At 44.6% G+C, this 18,119-nt stretch overlaps 1 protein-coding gene across 3 annotated transcripts in view; it reads left to right on the top strand.

Moving 5' to 3' along the window:
• The window catches only part of LOC128497502 (5-beta-cholestane-3-alpha,7-alpha-diol 12-alpha-hydroxylase), a 187,567-nt gene extending 169,930 nt beyond the window's left edge, over positions 1–17,637 (top strand). Inside the window, exons 1-3 of one of the 3 annotated variants that reach the window (XM_053467601.1) lie at positions 7,211–7,230; positions 14,724–16,287; positions 17,363–17,637. In XM_053467601.1, coding sequence (XP_053323576.1) covers positions 14,732–16,267 — 1,536 coding nt within the window. In that variant the 5' untranslated portion in view covers positions 7,211–7,230; positions 14,724–14,731 and the 3' untranslated portion in view covers positions 16,268–16,287; positions 17,363–17,637. Of the gene's footprint in view, positions 1–7,210; positions 7,231–11,924; positions 12,054–14,723; positions 16,288–17,362 lie in introns of those variants that run through there. The other 2 variants (XM_053467602.1, XM_053467603.1) reach the window with 2 other exon arrangements.
• Positions 17,638–18,119: the final 482 nt, after the last annotated feature.

Genomic DNA, 18,119 nt, shown 5'->3' with positions numbered 1-18,119 from the left:
CGGCAGGAGGGTTATATCGCTTTCTAACGCCGCAGGAAAGTAACCTCCTGTGTACCGGAGCGCTTGTTGGTGCCGGTAATCCGGAGTCACTTCTCTTTATTATTCTGGCTAAAATTAGAAAACGTTTAGTAAATCTCCCAGACGCTTTGGAAAAAAACCCGGAAGGCATTTAATCGCAATTTCAGTGACCCAAGTGAGCCGGCAACCCTGTTGGTAGGAATGAAATCGGGACTGTTGGCAGCTATGCGCTCATGGTAATTGTTGGCTTCCGACCCCCGCGTCCCAGCAGGGAGTGATCTGACCGGAAAGGTTTACAAAGCCGGTTTCATCAACATACGTTTCCCCCGAGGCTGCTTCTCTCCCGTAATTTACCAAACAGTCCCGCTTATCTGATGAGAGCTGGTAGTCGGGGCTCTGGGGGCAAGCCTCTCCCAGCAGACCCCCCAGCCCTGCCGTATCTGCCCCGGAGACCCCCTCACCCCCGACGATACAGTCTGAAAGCGGGATAAATACGAGCGACTCTCTTGCCAACTCCAACTTTGCTAAATAAGCCCCATTATATGGCTGTTAAAACGGGGCGACTAGATCTTCATTATATATAAATACATCTTACAGGGCTGTGTACAAATCGCCATTTAAAAGGCATATTTTTGCTCCGTCTATTTCTTCTGATAACTGGGCGCCATGAAGCCTTCTATCCAAATCATGATGTGAAGGAAATTGCCTTTTGATCTATACATTTCTAGAAATTTGGTTACAGCAACATATAGAGGGCATTTTTTTTAATTTAAAGGGACAGCAGTGTCAAAAATTTCCGAGCTGCAGGTTCCCCGGCTCCGGGACGCCTATCTCACCCAGTTAGTACCAGTGCCAATACCCTGTTACTGGGGTAAAAGGCCTTTATGGACCTTTAACTGTTTAATTACTTTGTAGTAAAGCTTTATTGCCCACGTAAACTTCCCAAACGCAGTAACCGGCGGCGACGATTCACAACATCTTTATGAGTTTAATGGACTTGGCTGGACCTTCGACGTAGATAAAAGTCGACATATAGTGCAGGGAACCCGCCACACATCCCAACGAGCAACGTAGCTCTGCTTATACTCAACACAAGCCTAAGGAAGCCTTTTTGTTTCTATGGCAATAACCAATCGCTGATTTTACTTGATTAAAGTGTTTAAGTGCTTTTTTTTTTCATTGGCAGAATTTGAGTGGACCCCTATGCCGCGACCAAGGGGCAAAACGTGTCGGGTTTACCCCAGTCACAGACTGCTGTCAGACTGAAGAATATGGATTGATGGGGGGGGAGGGGGCGATGTAATAAAGTTGTGAATTGTAAGCGTTTCTTGTTAATTTTGGATGGATACATTTTACTGTCTCTTTCTGGTCATTACTGGATTTTTGGTCATTAATATTTATACTTTTTTAATATTTATACTGTGAAATAATGATCCGATCAGCGTTGCCGTGCACAGTGTTGGCATGCGCAGCATCGGAATCCGCAGGGGCTCCATGCGCTGATCCGGCCGCTCCGGGGCATTTATTAGTAAAAGCTGCAGCGTGGCAGTTCCCTTTCATCTGCCCAATTACAACGTGGATCACGAGTTACTGGCTCAGTAACGAGATCTTTTTCTCCGCCATAAAATGCGTTTTATGAGCCCAATTGACCCTCGCTTACCTGCATTTCCATACGTTCCCCTTTTAACCCTTTGAAAACCGAATGGGTGTACATTACCGTACCCCGAATCTCTTCTGGCTGCTAGTGGATTGTTGCCGTACTCAACACTCAGCAGCTGCAGCTGAACTCAGCCAAGGTCCGGCTCAGCATGATGAGAGTGGGAATGCGCACTGAATGTACATATTGCCCGAGTCTTCCTTCAATTTGTGGGCAGCGGATGAAACGATTTGGGGCGCAGGCGGAGATACCACCCCAATCAGAGCCTGCTAATCAGCTGCCATACCCACAGTATACCCAATGCCTCGGGGGCAAATGTGTGCAGCAGAAGAACGCGTGCCAAGTGGCATTAGCGCTCATATAAGTCACTCATTTTATGTGACATTAAGGGATATAATAAAGAATCCAGGAAACCAAGCAGCATCTTTTTTTATTTTTTTTACAACATCCTACCCATGCCAAGTGCGGCCCGTCTAGTAAAGCAGTCGTTGGTCTCGTCTTAGATTCAGGAGCCGTATGTCTATCCCATGCATGTTTAATACCCTCACTGTATTACCCTCTACCACTTCTGCTGGGAGGCTGTTCCACTTATGTAGATTCAGGAGCCCCATGCATGTTTAAATCCCCTCGCTGCATTAAGTCTCACTTGTTTTCATGTCGCCCGGTAATCATTATTATATATTTGTTTCCATGCCGCTGGGTTCTGTCTGGATTGTAGGTTGATGCACGTTCCGCCGTCCCTTTGATGATAACACAAAGGATGTACGAGCCGCCGGTCCCGGTCATTATCTGTGATCTGAAACTCGTTGTTTACGAGGATCCCCTTTCTGCTGCATCTTCATGACTCAGCAATCACAGCCGGCCGGAGCCCGGAGCCCATACAGAGCACGCTACATACCGTACATGTGTAGCAAAAGTGGTTTATATTCCTCGATTGCTTTTTTACCCCAGATGTAGTTTTTGCCCCTTAATATAACGTTTTCAGGCAGCTGCATATTAGCTGTTTGTAGTTCTCGCTCTGTTATCTAATAGACAAACACCCTGACTCCTTATCATACTGCGTGTGGGGAACAACAGAATGGCTCAGTCTTAATCACTCAGTCAGACTCTCCGAGTAATGAAAGTCTATGGAGGAACAGACTTCATTAGCATTGCCATAAAGCGTCAGTTCAGTGTGGTGTTTGAGTCACCCAAAATCTCACGACTGACAGCAACAGCGGCTCCAGGTCTGCAGATGGAGGGCGACCTGAAGAGGGAAGAAGTGATCTTTATGTGGGAGCGGAGCGCGGCTCCCCCTAAAGGCGAGAGTTGGATCCACATCTATTTGATCACAGCCGTCATCTATCATAAGGTTCTACACCATGGTTTTTCTCGGTTTTTCGGTTTCCCCAGAGTTAAAGAACACGGATCCACACTTCTTTTTTATATTAAATGGACTCATCCTACGACAGGAATACAAATTTCCCAAAAGGAAGAGAGACGCCAATGAACCAAACAAAAGCAAAGCATAGAGCTCAGATTTTTCGTTTACATTATGTTTTTTTGTGTTTTTCACTCACTCTTATTCATGTCAGGACAGCCTCGCCAGAAAAGAACACATATTAAAGTATTTTGGGGATCTCATACATTTTTAATGCCAGTGATGTCATTGTGATGTCATTTAATTTCCATTTATTTTTTTCTTTATTTTTTTAATTTATTGATTTATTTTAATTTTTGGAAGGGGGAGGAACTAGTTCTCCTCCTCATCTCCTACTGTTTTTACCCCCCCTCAACCACCACTAGATTGCAAGCTTGTAAGCGCACGGCCCTCTTCTCCTTTTGTACCAGTTTGTTATTGTGTGTGATTTAAAATAATTTTACAGACTCTGTTGTAACAGCGCTACGGAATCTGCTGGCGCTATAGAAATAAATGTAAAGTCATCAGCAAGCAGGGCTCTATAGCCTTGCATTGCAGATTACAATAATTGCAGTCAGCCAGCAGGGGGAGCCATGGGATTGCCCAGCAGGGTCTAGAAAGTGATCCCGTGATCGAGTATTCCTTGAATCATTATCTTCATATTTATATCTTCATATAAATATTCAATAGCTTGTGTTGTGTTTTGGGTGCCTGTTGGTCACAGTGGTCTGACAGCAGACTGTAGATGTCGCTGCTGAGTTGGTGGTGTAATACTGACAGCAGACTGTAGATGTCGCTGCTGAGTTGGTGGTGTAATACTGACAGCAGACTGTAGATGTCGCTGCTGAGTTGGTGGTGTAATACTGACAGCAGACTGTAGATGTAGCTGCTGAGTTGGTGGTGTAATACTGACAGCAGACTGTAGATGTCGCTGCTGAGTTGGTGGTGTTATACTGACAGCAGACTGTAGATGTAGCTGCTGAGTTGGTGGTGTTATACTGACAGCAGACTGTAGATGTCGCTGCTGAGTTGGTGGTGTAATACTGACAGCAGACTGTAGATGTCGTTGCTGAGTTGGTGGTGTAATACTGACAGCAGACTGTAGATGTCGCTGCTGAGTTGAATTGCGTTACAGATTCCTGTTCTGGACTTGATGTAATAAGCAAAGTAACTAAACGGTGGCGCGGTGTCATCCGCCGTCCGCATGCGGGGCCGTCAGCATTCGTAGTATTTGGCCTTGAATATGAAGATAACGCCTGTCCTGAGTATTTATTGGATTGTCAGGCTTCACATGCAACGTCAAGGTCCTTTTTACTTTAAACAAACCGGACTATTCGGATTATTAATGCACTCGGTGGCTGTTTAGTTGGACGCAGAGCGGCAGAATGTATTTACCCGGCCATCAGTACAGCTGTCTAATCTATATTCTCTAGACGTCACAGTCTATAGGGATTGGGCACCAAGGTCACTTTTTTACAGCGCGGTGTTACCTCTGCATTCTTGGGGTCTATTCACTAAACAGGTAGTTTGCAGGAGGTATGGAAATGAGCCCCCTGATATTGATTTATGCATTATGAAGGGCAGAACCCAGTGAGCTGCTACAGAAATGCCAGCCCTGTGTAATGTATTGTAAAGAGAGACTTGAACGTCCCATACAGAATCTGCAATGAGGAATCCGGATTAATGTACTTTGTAAGTGGGACTCATTAGACCCCCCCTGGAAATCTCACATGAGCAAGTGCTATACCTGGCTGGCGGTGGGCAAGCAACTAAACCACTAAATGTATCGCCTCCAAAGCAGGCAGCTTGCTAAGACATTTAAATACATAAAATACGTAAAACATAAAGTTTTGCTTTACTGGGGGGAGTGGTAGATTAGCGGAACAACCTCCCAGCAGAAGTGGTAGAGGGTAATACAGTGAGGGTATTAAACATGCATGAATGTAAGAGGAGACCAACTACTGATTTCAGGTCTTTACAACAGAAGAAACAGGCAGACTGGACGGGGGCCGATCTGCTGGCGGGTTCTAGGTTTCCATGTAAGGGGATTCTGAGGTATTTGCAATGTATCACATACAATAAAGTGCGTATGAGGGCTGAAGCAACGGTTTATGTAACACTACAGCGTGAGTGTGAGTGAGAGAGTGTGAGTGAGAGAGAGAACAGTCAGTAGAACAATTTATAAACACGTACAATGACAAACTGGTGCAAAGGCGAGGAGGGCCCTGCTCCCGGGAGCTTACAATCTAGTCGGTGGTTGAGGGGAGTGAGACAATGGGAGAGGACGGCTTGGATGGGGATGAGTCGATCCGGTTCCGATGATGTGTTGAAGCTGTTGATTGTTCGGATGGTCTGATTATGATGGCTGGGAGTGATGGGAAGGAATGTTGTACGCGTCCCTGAACAGGTGGGTTTTCAGAGAGGTTTTGAAAGTTGCGTAAGAGGCAGAAAGTCTGACAGAACGGGGAAGGGAATTCCACAGGAGGGTAGCGGCGCGGGGCAAATCCTGCTTTCTGCGGTGGTACCCGGTATGTGGTTTCCCTCCAGTTTAACTCTTAACTGCCCACTTATGAAGAGTCCACCTGGCAGCAGCTACGTTTCCAGGTGAGGCCTAGGAATTTCTAGGGCTGCCTCACAAGAGCTCAGATAAAGTGATTGCATACATGAGGCAGATGTCTCACACCTTGGCTAACAAATGCAATTAAGCTAGACTAGAGGGCACCAAATTTACCCCTTTGAGAGCAGCAGGGTATGAAGACATACCGGGCGGAAAACAGGGGTAACAGCAGGAGATGGTGAAAGGTGTGATAGTCATACCTGTAAGAGAAGGAGATATGACAGATATTAGTAGTTGGATGAAAGCATGAAGACCAGGGATGGATGTCTGGATAGTCCGGTGTAACTCTTAACTGCCCACTTATGAAGAGTCCACTTGGGGTAAGGCCACAGCAGCTGCGTGTCCAAGCGGGATTCATCAGGCCGGCCGCCTTCTTCCATCCGGTTCTTCTGCTCACGTTCCTGCATGGACACCCTGACTGATCTGCGGCTACGCGCCCCCCCCATACGCAACAAACTGCGACGCTCTGCGTGTTCTCGCTCCTTTCTATCAGAACCAGCATGAACTTTTTCAGCAGTTTGTGCTCCAGCAGCTCGTCTTCTGGATTTGGCCCCACGGACAGCCTTCGCCCCCCACGTGCATCAATGAGCCTTGGCCCCCATCACCCTGTCACCGGTTCATCGCTTTCCTTCCCTTGGACCACTTTTGAAGAACCCCACAAGAGCTGCGGTTTTGGAGATCCTCTGACCCGCTCGTCTCACCAGCACAATCTGTTCCTCGTCAGAGTCGCTCAGATCCTTCCGCTGCCCATTCTTCCTGCTTCTAACGTCAACTTTGTGATAAAATTTTCACTCACGGCCTAATAATATATACCCCCCCGACAGGCGCCATTGTAAGAAATCTAGACGGAATGCGAGATATATGTATTGGAATGGTCTGTATGCCGCAGCTGGTGTACGTTCATCGTGGAAACATCAAGTAGTTTCACTTCCCTGGTTAATCCAGATGCCCAGGGCCGGCCCAAGACATAATGCCACCTGGGGCAACGTTTAAAAGCCCCCCCCCCGCCGACGCCAGGGGTACAAGCAGGTGTAATGGATACATTTACTGAGGAGGAATGGGGTTCTTAAGAAATCTTATTGTGATTTGGCATATTTGGGCGAAGTATCCTTTGTTTTTGTATTTTTTAACATTATATGTCATTATATGATGTCATGGAATGCAGTGGATATTAGGTATCTATGTATAGCTTGACTTAAGTTTCCGTAGGTAATGTTTAAAATTATTATAAAAGTTTCCTAATAAAACAAACAAACTGGCTCAGGCGCCAAGGAAGACAAATACGCACTGGCACTCAAAGGGTCAAATTTCTTAGAATGCCTCTGGCTTAGTGTATGCTCTGTATAACGTGGACTTCTTAAGCATGCGGTTTCTTTCCACCAATGGGGAGTAAGGAATTTATCAAGTGCTGCTATAGGGTATGTTTTAGTGAAAGATGAAGAGGGGGGGCCGCGAAGGAAATCCTGCAAAGGAAGAAGCCATCTTAAGGCGAGGGGGCTGCGTCTGTAACCTGCATTCCTGAATAATTAACTTCTAATTGTAAGTGTAGCCAAAACTGTATGCTGTTAAAATGCCATGTATACCTACCAAGTGTCTGAGACAGTCCCTCTTTGGTATCCAAATGCCTCTGTGTGTGTGTGTGTGTGTGTGTGTGTGTGTGTGTGTGTGTGTGTGTGTGTGTGTGTGTGTGTGTATATGTGTGTGTGTGTGTATAGTGTATATATGTGTGTTTGTGTGTATATATATATATGTGTGTGTGTGTGTATAGTGTATATATGTGTGTGTGTGTGTATAGTGTATGTATATGTATGTGTGTGTGTGTGTGTGTATAGTGTATATATATATAATGTGTGTGTGTTAAGCCGTATTAGTCCAGTAGACTTTTTTTATTGGACTAACATAATATTTAAAAGAAAAGCTTTCGAGAGTTATCTTCTCCATCAGGTCTGAAGCGATGCTGATCCACATGATAGAGGTTACAACTTAAAACAAGTGACGGTGTGAGGGAAGGGGGTGTCATAATCGGCCTGGAGGTGAAGAATGCACATTAAGCCCCTCTTTTATGGTGTTGAAATATGTTCTCCTTTCCTGAGAGTCTCTGAAATTCCCTTTGAGTATTTAAGTTTTGGATGGAGTGATTATTCTCTGTAAAATGATGTCCTAACGGAGTGCAATATTTGTCTTCCTCGTGGTTTTTGATGGAACTTCTGTGTAGCTGCACCTCAGAATGAAGACAAATATTGCACCCAGGTAGGACAAATTCTTCCAAGAGCCCCTCGACGACTCATCCAGGAGGCCACAAAAGAAACCGGACTAACACGTGAAGAGCTGCCGGCCTCGCTCGCCTCGGCTGAGATCGGTGTTCGCGATCCCACGATAAGAAAGAGACTGCGCAAAAACTGCATCCGCGGGAGAATTAAAGGAAAAAAAACCACTGCTGACGCCAAGGCTCGTCTCGCATTTGCCAGAAAACATCTTGATGACCTCCCCAAGACTTTTGGGGTAATATTCTGTGGACTAATGAGCCAAAAGTGGAACTTTTTGGAAGTCCTGAGTCCCGTTACATCTGGCGTGAAGCTAACACAGCATTCCACAATGAGAACATCATACCAAGAGTCAGACGCGGTGGTGGTCGTGTGATGGTCTGGGGCTTCATTGCTGCTTCAGGATCTGGGCGACTTGACATAAATGATGGAACCATGAATTCTGCTCTCTACCCGGTAATCCTGAAGGAGAACGTCCGGCCGTCAATTTGTGACCTAAATCTCAAGCGCAGTTGGGTCCTGCAGCAGGACGATGATCCGAAGAACCCGAGCAAGTCCACCGCTGAATGACACAAAAGAAACAAAATGAAGGTTTTGGAGGCCGAGTCAAAGTCTTGACTTGAATCTGAGATTCTGCATCATGACCTTAAACAGGGGATTAATTCCCAAATGCCTCCGCAGCGGTGGAAAAGGCTCAGTGATTGCAGTTGTTGCCCCGCCAAGGGTGGGACAACCAGTTATTGGGTGTAGGGTGTAATTACTTTTTTTCACACCGGTGATATAAGTTTGATTTTATCTCTTTGCCTTCAATAAATTAAATGTTCGACTCCCATTATCTTATATAAGAATTGGGTGGATGATCTGAAACATTTAAATGTGACAAATAAGCAAAAATAGATGAAAGGTGTGATAGGGGTGTGATAGAGAATGAAGTGTGACAGAGGAGTGGCTGTGTTTCAGAGTTAGTGTATATGTGTAAGTGTGTGTTACAGTGTGCTTGTTAGTGTATGTGTTATAGTGTGTGTGTTGGTGTTGGATTGTTAATTTTAACACCCTCGATAAAGGATTAAATGATGTTGTTAAAGCTGCTATCGCTGTTAGTGTTGCTATCCTCCTGAAAAATGTGAAGAAAGCAGCTTGTACTTTAGACGTCGCAGGCTGCTTTCTTGGGGTGATCAGTACTGTGAGCGCGCAGCAAGCGACCGATAAGGAGCCCCTTCTACCATCTGGGAGCCAAAACAAGAGATCCTCACCACGGGAGCAACGAGCGTTCATCGCTTAATCGGTGTCCAGCCTGCAGTCCATCAGTCGGAGTGCAAAGTAGATACTTAATATGAGTATAAAGACCATTACTGTTCTCTAATGAGGTCCCGGAATGGCGCGTGGAATACAGCCGGTGTTGTGTGCGGTGATACAGAATGTTTAAAAGCATCCAATCAGTAGAGCCGCGTGCAGGGGTTTAGAAACACAGATCCATTTATTAAAACAAATACAAAAAATAATAAATACAAAAATTAGGGTCAGCTGCAGGGCCCTGAAATAAATCGCATAAAATAACTTTCCTATAAGGTAGGGAATCTCGTTATGATAAAATAGATATAACATGGGGAGAAACTGGTTATTGGAAAGACGCAATACGCTCAAGGCAGTTGATTATTGCATCACGAGATAACGTCTCGTGATGCAGGGCAGGACAGTGGCAGCATATCTCGGGGGGGGGCAGAGTGGCAGCATATCTCGGGGAGGGAGGACAGTGGCAGCATATCTCGGGGGGGGCAGAGTGGCAGCGTATCTCGGGGAGGGAGGGCAGTGGTAGCATATCTCGGGGAGGGAGGACAGTGGCAGCATATCTCGGGGAGGGAGGACAGTGGCAGCATATCTCGGGGGGGGCAGAGTGGCAGCGTATCTCGGGAAGGGAGGACAGTGGTAGCATATCTCGGGGGGAGGACAGAGTGGCAGCCTATCTCGGGGGGGCAGAGTGGCAGCGTATCTCGGGGGGGGACAGTGGCAGCATATCTCGGGGGGGGGGGCAGAGTGGCAGCATGTTTTTTGGTGCTTTTTTAAAGAAAAAAACTTTTTCTTTAAAAAAGCACCAAACTTTTAGGGTGCGGCCTATATACGGGGGCGGCCTATATCCGAGCCAATACGGTATATATATATATATACTGTGTATTTCTGGTGTTCCTTGTAAATTTAGCAGTCAGAATATTTACGTTTACTTCGCAGCGACGGTATGAAGGTCGGAGAGCAAGCCTTGGTTTTATGGGGCTATAAGGTGTAATGATTCCATGCGTTATCAGGCGGCCAGTAGTTACCCGCCCCGGGGCATTATGGGAAGCTGGAGGATAACTAAATCCAGCTCGGGATGAAGGTTCAATGCCGTTCCACTATTTGCATGCGGTCAAGGACAGAAACTTGAAAACTAAACCCTGGGGGGGTTAACTATTAACAAGGGGCTTTTTTTCTAATGGATTTTGCGTGAATAACTCAGATCGTAAAAAAAGATTATAGACGGAGTTTGAAATATTTGTAATTTCTTTAGCAAGCCTGGCGTTTTTATAAAATGAGACATTTAAAGGGACTCTCCAACCAGCATAGCTACTTTAATGCATATGACAGCTGCGGGGTCCCTTTACATTTTTATGGTGCCCCCCCTGCAAATACATTGGGGATTCTGCAGAATCCCCCCCCCCAAATAAATCTAAGGATCTGTCTCTGTATACACGCTCCGTGGCCTAAGCCCGAGTCCATAGGTCAGGGTTCCACATGGCTTTCAGCATGCGCTGTCTTTTGGCATTCTGCAATTTGTGACAATATTCTTAATTTATTCATGATATGAGTAATTTCAAAAAAATGAACTTGTGGAGAAGCTGCAGCTTCTCATCCCCTCCGTGGTCCAGCAGGAAAGCGCTGCGATTAAAATCGTCCGGAACACTTTTTATCCTAAACTTTTGTTACTTTTTTCTTTATTAGTCCAGAGATCCCACTTTGCTAATAATTGGTAAAAATAATCGTCTGGTTATTCGACATAAAAATAAATGGTAATTTTACCCCAAACTTTTCAAAGGCTGCCTGAGCCAATCAACAACAACCAGTAACGTAACAATAGGGAGAGATAACTTAATGGGGAGGAATAATCATGCAGACCCCGTTATACACATACGCCGTTTACTATAAAAAAAATTATTTTAATCCGCAAAACAACACGGGGTTTGGTTTATTTGGTAAAATATAGGATTTGGAAAAGTGGAATTTGCTTATTTAATGTATATTATGTTGGCCCACATCCTGGCAGATACTCTGGCGGCGTAGTTGCGATGGATACCGGAGCCCGATGAGGCTTTCTGCTTGCTCCATTATTGTAGGAGATGGAGGGGGGGACCTCAGTGTGAAGATGGGAAGAGGCGTGAAAATGGTGATGGCGAAAAGGTTTGGGGTGCGGGGAGAACAATGATCCGGAGATCGGGGGGGGGGGAGTATGAGATGGTAGAGTGTGGAGGTTACAAAAGAAAAAAAAAGATTAAAGGAGTAAAGAACAAGAAAAGGCAAGAGGATAGAGAGGGGGGAAAGCTGGGACTTGGAGGGCAAACTTCTGGTGGCGCTTAAAGGAGCCGTTAAGGGCTGTGATGGTTTCAGGACCATCCTGATCGGAGGACTAAGGAAAGTTTACGTTCTTACAGTAGCTAGAAACACGGGCAGTGGCGATGTACAAAACCTCGGTGCTATCAATTCATCCTCGCCCAAGCAGTCCTAATAGATTGCAAGCTCCCAAAACTAGAGCTACCCTCTCCTTCCCTACCAACACTAACATGTTATCGCCAATTTTCTATTGGCCGTTTTCATGCTATTATTTATTAGTTTTCGCAGCCCCCCCCATGTTGTAATAGCGGAATCCCGTGACGCTCGATTAATAAGCGGAACGTGATTTGCTTCTTGGTGGAATTCCGTGGCTGAGAGCTTTTTTTACGGGTTAAAAGCCGCGATAAGCTGGAGCGGCCCAGAAGGTGGAGACATCCAGATGTCAATAATAAGCACTCTGTCCACGAGACGTCAGAGACGCCGAGCTCTCTAAGCTGCAGCTTCTACCGAGCAGAGCAGGTAAGTGCAGAACCCCCCGCCGCCACCTATAACATATAAGCGACCTATCACTTAAACTGACATTTTTATCCCCAATTCTTGCCTTAAGCCAAAAAACCCTGTTCTGAATCCGTTCTGACGCAGAAGAGTACCCGTTAGAAAAGTAATTTTTATTATTTATTTATATTATTATTTAATTTTATTATTTATATTTTTTATATTTTAATTTTAAAGGAGAATATTAAACGGCCTAAAAATACTGGAAATCTAAATTCTGGAAAATCACTTATGTTTTTAGTCATTTTCTGATGTTCTTCTATACTTTTCTATACTCGAGAGATCTTTAATATCTTTGGTTTTGTAGCATAGAAATACACAATCTGCCCCATTTGCCCGTCTAGTCTGCCCCCTTTTCTTGCTGTAAAACATTTTTTTTGTTTTGAAAAAATGGAATAGAAACATAAAATTTGTCAGCAGATCGGCCCCATCCGGCCCCCGTCTAGTCGCCCGTTTCTCCTGCTGTAAAGACTCAAACCTTAATCACTTGTTGGTCTCGTCTTAGGTTCAGGAGCCGTATGTCTATCCCATGCGTGTTTAATCCCCTCACTGTATTACCCTCTACCACTTCTGCTGGGAGTCTGTTCCATTTAACTACCACCCTGTATATATTCCTATGCTTATCCTCTGCATGTTTAGATCCCCTCATTGAGTATTATTTTAAATATGCTCCGATCTGATAATCTGACTTATATCTCTCTTATTACTTAGACGTTTTTAAAAGAAAAAAAATTCATAGCCATTACTCAATTATAATTACACATAAATCATAAATATTTAATATTATATTCATCTTTTAAATAATGGTTCATTTTGAAATAATAAATATTGTAAATAATTAGAAAATAAAGGTCTTTTGTTATATGTTACTGAAATGTTAATATTTTTGCCACAATAAATTCATAAATGAGAACTGTAGTAAAATCCAGAGTCTAGTGGAGAAGTTCGAGGTGGCGGATTATTCATTTCATTCATGCGCGGTGACCTGTTCCTACACCCAGGCACTGAGATTCGGTCTAAATATGTGAGGGTGGAGGAGCAGTCTATTACAGCGCTATGGAATATGACGCCGCTATATAAAACAATAAATAATAATGACACCAAACCCCCCCACCCCAAAAAAACGCGTGTACCCAAAACGAGGGTATGACGCAACACTTGGCGGGGTATGCGGAAAAAACAAAAATATTACACAACCGTTTAGTGAATCTGACAGCGAAATCCTCTCTGCACCCAAACGTTAATTAGGATCTTCGCACTAACGAAGATATTTGCAGTAAAGATTTCCACCTTCTGCTGCTGAGGCTCTGCGCACCGAGGGCTCTCTTCCCACTGGGGGCTTTATGGGGCAAATAACTGCCCCCCTAATATTACCTGCTGTGTTTTCGTACTCAATCATGTTGTTAATCATTTTCCAACCTAAAGATTAGTCCAAACTTTTAAAGTTTAGAGTCCATTTTCCGCGGGAGAATAAATATATCTATAGAATTCTCTTATCACCCGCTTTATTATCTGTAATCTCACCCGCTTTATCAGCCATTATTAAGACAAATACTGATAATATAGGTGATTACGGTTTGTGTCTGGTGTTATACGCAGTCAGGGCTGTAGATTCTGGGTATTTAGCAGTCCTGACCGTGGTGGATTATTAAAAACCTTTATCCCTTGGCATGAGATGCCATTCCCACCGGTAAAGCCCCGTGGATAGTGTACCGTGGCTGCATCCACAGCTGCCAACTGGCATCGTTTAAAGCTATATAAATAGATACAAATACGTAGGTAAAATAATTATTAAAGTTTAGATAAAACCTGGGAAGAAGAAGCCAAAGTTACTCTTAAGATGCTTTGAATTGCTTTCTTCAAGATCAACAGCAAGGTTAATGTTGGTGGACCTGCGTCCATCTTCTATGTTGATTATCAATAAAATAAGGTATATCTTTTGAGATGCCATATAAATAGGATGAGACGCTCACCAAGAACGGACGGCCGCTTCATAGCCGGTCCTACGGGGCGTCCCCCTCTTGGGAGCGTCTCTGGTTTTAGATCTTGTGCCGTTAGAGAGGAAAAATCTTTGGACGCCCAAAACCAAAATGTAAGGCAAATGTTCTCTGCACGAGGGAACCAACAACGCCAGACGTAGTTTCAGCCTTCGTTGGCCTCGTCGGTGGGGCACGGTTGGTATCCCTCAAGGCACAAAACGGCAAGGAGGTCCACGTCTGGACTCGCCTTTACACTTTGGGTGAAGCTCAGGAGATCCCCGAGGGGTGAAATGCCATACAAGAAAAGAATGAGATACACGGCAGTCTCTCTCGCTGCCCACCGATCAGCTGGAGATCGGAGGGGATTCCATCAAGACTGCAGCTATAAAAAAAACTTTGGAAAACGCGCCTGTGGAAGTGTTGATAAGAGTGAAGTCCAGCAGAAACCACCAGTTTTTTCCATTAGTTTTGTGTTATGACATCACAAGCGATTATGTCATGATGCTTTTGGCCCTAATAATCCTGTCCTATGCTTATCACCCACCCTAGGACCCCCATTCGATGACCGCAGGGTTGATCTGTGTAGTAAAATGTAATATTTAAATTAACGCTGTAATATTACATTTACATGTTTTTTTTTGTTTTTTTTTTCCAGTATCCAAAATGGCTCTGCTTTTTTCCATCCTCGCGGCGTTGGTCATCTGTGCCATCACCGGTCTTTACATGTTGGGGATGTTCCGTAAAAGAAGACCCAATGAGCCGCCATTGGATAAGGGCACCATCCCGTGGCTTGGATACGCCTTAGATTTCCGAAACAATAGCGCGGTATTTTTACAGAAAATGCAGAAAAAACACGGAGACATATTCACGGTCCAGATTGCCGGCTACTATTTCACATTCGTAATGGATCCGCTATCTTTTGCACCAATTGTCAAGGAGGCCCGGTCGAAGCTGGACTTTGAACAGTTTGCCCAGGAACTGGTGGCCAGAGTTTTTGGCTACCATTCCATTTATAACGACCACAAGGTGCTAGAAAGATCCAGCACAAAGTATCTCATGGGCGATGGATTAGTAGTTATGACTCAAGCCATGATGGAGAACTTGCAGAACCTCATGCTCCACGATGTCGGGTCTGGAAACGGTGAAAGGAAGTGGCACGAAGATGGTCTGTTTAACTACAGCTACAACATTGTCTTCAGGGCTGGTTACCTAGCGTTATTTGGCAACGAGCCTGCGAAAAGTAAGGGGAATCCAGAGCTGGCCAAGAAATTTGACCGTGATCATTCCGAGGAGCTGTTTCACGAGTTCAGGAAGTATGACCGCCTGTTCCCGCGTCTGGCCTATGCTGTTCTTCCTCCAAAAGACAAACTAGAAGCCGAGAGACTAAAGAGGCTCTTCTGGAACATGTTGTCTGTAAAGAACACCATGCAGAAAGAGAATATCAGCGGGTGGATCACCGAACAATATCAACACCATAAAGAAAACGGGGTCTCGGAGCAGATGCAAGACAGGTTCATGTTCCTTCTTCTCTGGGCGTCTCAAGGCAACACAGGGCCGGCTTGTTTTTGGCTTCTGCTTTACCTAATGAAGGATCCCGAAGCCATGAAAGCAGTGTACGCCGAGGTTCAAAGCATTATTAAGGAAACAGGGCAAGAAATAAAGGCTGGAGGCCCTCTTCTGAACCTGACCAGAGACATGCTCCTCAAGACTCCCGTTCTGGACAGTGCGGTGGAAGAGACCTTGAGGTTGACGGCCGCTCCCGTCCTCATTAGAGCCGTCAAGGAGAACATGAGTATCAAGATGGCAAACGGAAAGGAATACGCCATGAGGAAAGGAGATAGGGTGGCCCTTTTTCCGTACATCGCTGTTCAGATGGACCCAGAGGTCCACCCCGAGCCAGAGAAGTTTAAGTACGATCGCTTCCTTAATGAAGACGGAACCAAGAAAAGCGAGTTCTACAAGAACGGCAAGAGGTTGAAATACTTCACGATGCCCTGGGGTGCAGGGTCCACAATATGCCCCGGACGTTTCTTTGCCATAAACGAACTGAAACAGTTTGTTTTCTTGATGTTGAGCTACTTTGAGTTCGAGCTTCTTAACCCAGATGAGGAGAATCCAGATATCGATCCAAACAGATGGGGCTTTGGATCAATGCAGCCGACCCGCGATGTTCGGTTTAAATACCGACTTCGTTACTAGCCGGAGAAAAATAACCCACGGTTGGTTTCTTTTTTAAAAAATGTTCTTTTCTTTCCACAGCCTCTGGAAAAAACACAAGAGCAAGAAAACTGTTTATAAGAAGAGCATTTAGCGTTAAAAAATTAGTAAAAAATAAAATTAAAAATTTATGGGCCAAATAATAAAATAATACAAGAAAAAAATATAGGTCTACGAGCAAAAATAATATAATAATAATAATATATTAATGGGATTATTAATATAATAATTAATAATATTTTAAGGGATCAATCCAGACACTCATGTAAGATACCTCATTCTGTTTCCTGGTTTTGACTAATAAGGCTAAGCTTTTTTATTATTATTTTAACTCTACTGAGAGGGTGGTAGACAAGTGGAAGACCCTCCCAGCAGAAGTGGTAGAGGCTAATAAAGGGAGGGGATTAAACACGCATGGGGTAGGCATACGGCTCCTGAATCTAAGACAAGACCAACGACTGATTAAGGTTTGAGGCTTTACAGCAGGAGAAACGGGGAGACTAGACGGGGGCCGGATGGGGCCGATCTGCCGTCAGGTTCTACGTTTCTATGAGCTAAATGTGACGTATTCACAAAAGTTACATTGGAAATAATCTTTAGATATACTGTGAAGATTGTTACATTGTGGTCAGGGGAGTGTGGTGTTAGGGAGACTCCATCAGGGGGCCCATATGTAAAGCAACGTGTGAACCATATGTGCGTCTTGGAATAAAATGGCCCATGTAGTCCCCCTACTCCAATGGTCCTGCGGTAGAAATGCGCTCGCAATATAATGAGAATGCTTTCCTCCATGCTAACAAAACCACATTGGTGATGCACCGCCTGCAACTATCTGTTCCACCACTAGGGGTCGCAGCTCCACCATCTTCTTCCATTCGTTCTACTGGATATACTTATTATTATTAATTATTATTAATTATTATTTCAAGCTATTCTGTTGCTTGGTGTTTTGCTGTTAATCATATGGTTGATGTGATTTTTTTTTTTTAATGTTCAAATGCTCGTTTGGTTTATTGGTTGGAAATCAGACATAAAATTGCTCATTTAACTATTTTATTTTTTATTTTTTAATCACAGACAAGAATGAGGTCCCTAAGCGGCGGTCCGTATGCCAGACTGAAAGAAAGCTGTAGGTCAGACCACGTTGGATAAACCCGACCTAAAGCTGCATTAACACCTGAGCGATTGTGCACAATGTATAGATCAAAGTATCTTTTTCATCCCAGATGTAGTATCCTTTCTGTGTCATCTTCAAAGTAGCACCCGGGGCGCCCCGTGTAATATCTGTAATTATAATGGAATTGTTATTTGTGAGTATTAATATATAATACATTAAAAATATATTTGGAGTATTATTTTGTATTCAGATTTTTTTGGTATAATCTAAATATAAGCAATAATTATATTGCACGTGGTGGGAGGGGAAGTGGGCGGGGAGTGGGGCATGCCGCAACGGCGCACCCGCAAACCCATGGTGACCCGGAGAACCGGCGCTTCACAGGCTTGGGCTACTCGAAGCTCTCCCTCTTATGTGCGAGTGGCTTCATGAAGGGGCGGGGATAGCCACACATTTGAATAAGGGGTGTGGTTAGCCATGTGACAGAGAGCTAACCCCAGATTGCATTGAGTTGTTTGGCAATAGAAAGGGATTTGGTGGGGAGTGGGCGTGGCTTAACACCACTCCCCTTCCCAGGAGAAGGAGCAGAGTGACTCAGAGACCCGGGAAGGAAGCGCTTCACCCAGAGACTCCGGGTCAAACCCCGGTGAATTTACATCTATTGTCATCTGATGCTGCTAACCTAGTCACACTACAAACCCTGAACACCTACTGCCA

Source organism: Spea bombifrons, chromosome 5 (assembly GCF_027358695.1).
Source record: "Spea bombifrons isolate aSpeBom1 chromosome 5, aSpeBom1.2.pri, whole genome shotgun sequence".
Taxonomy (NCBI): Eukaryota; Metazoa; Chordata; class Amphibia; order Anura; family Pelobatidae; genus Spea; species Spea bombifrons.
The sequence above is the reverse complement of the archived record's forward strand: the minus strand, read 5'-3'. Positions and strand labels throughout refer to the sequence as shown.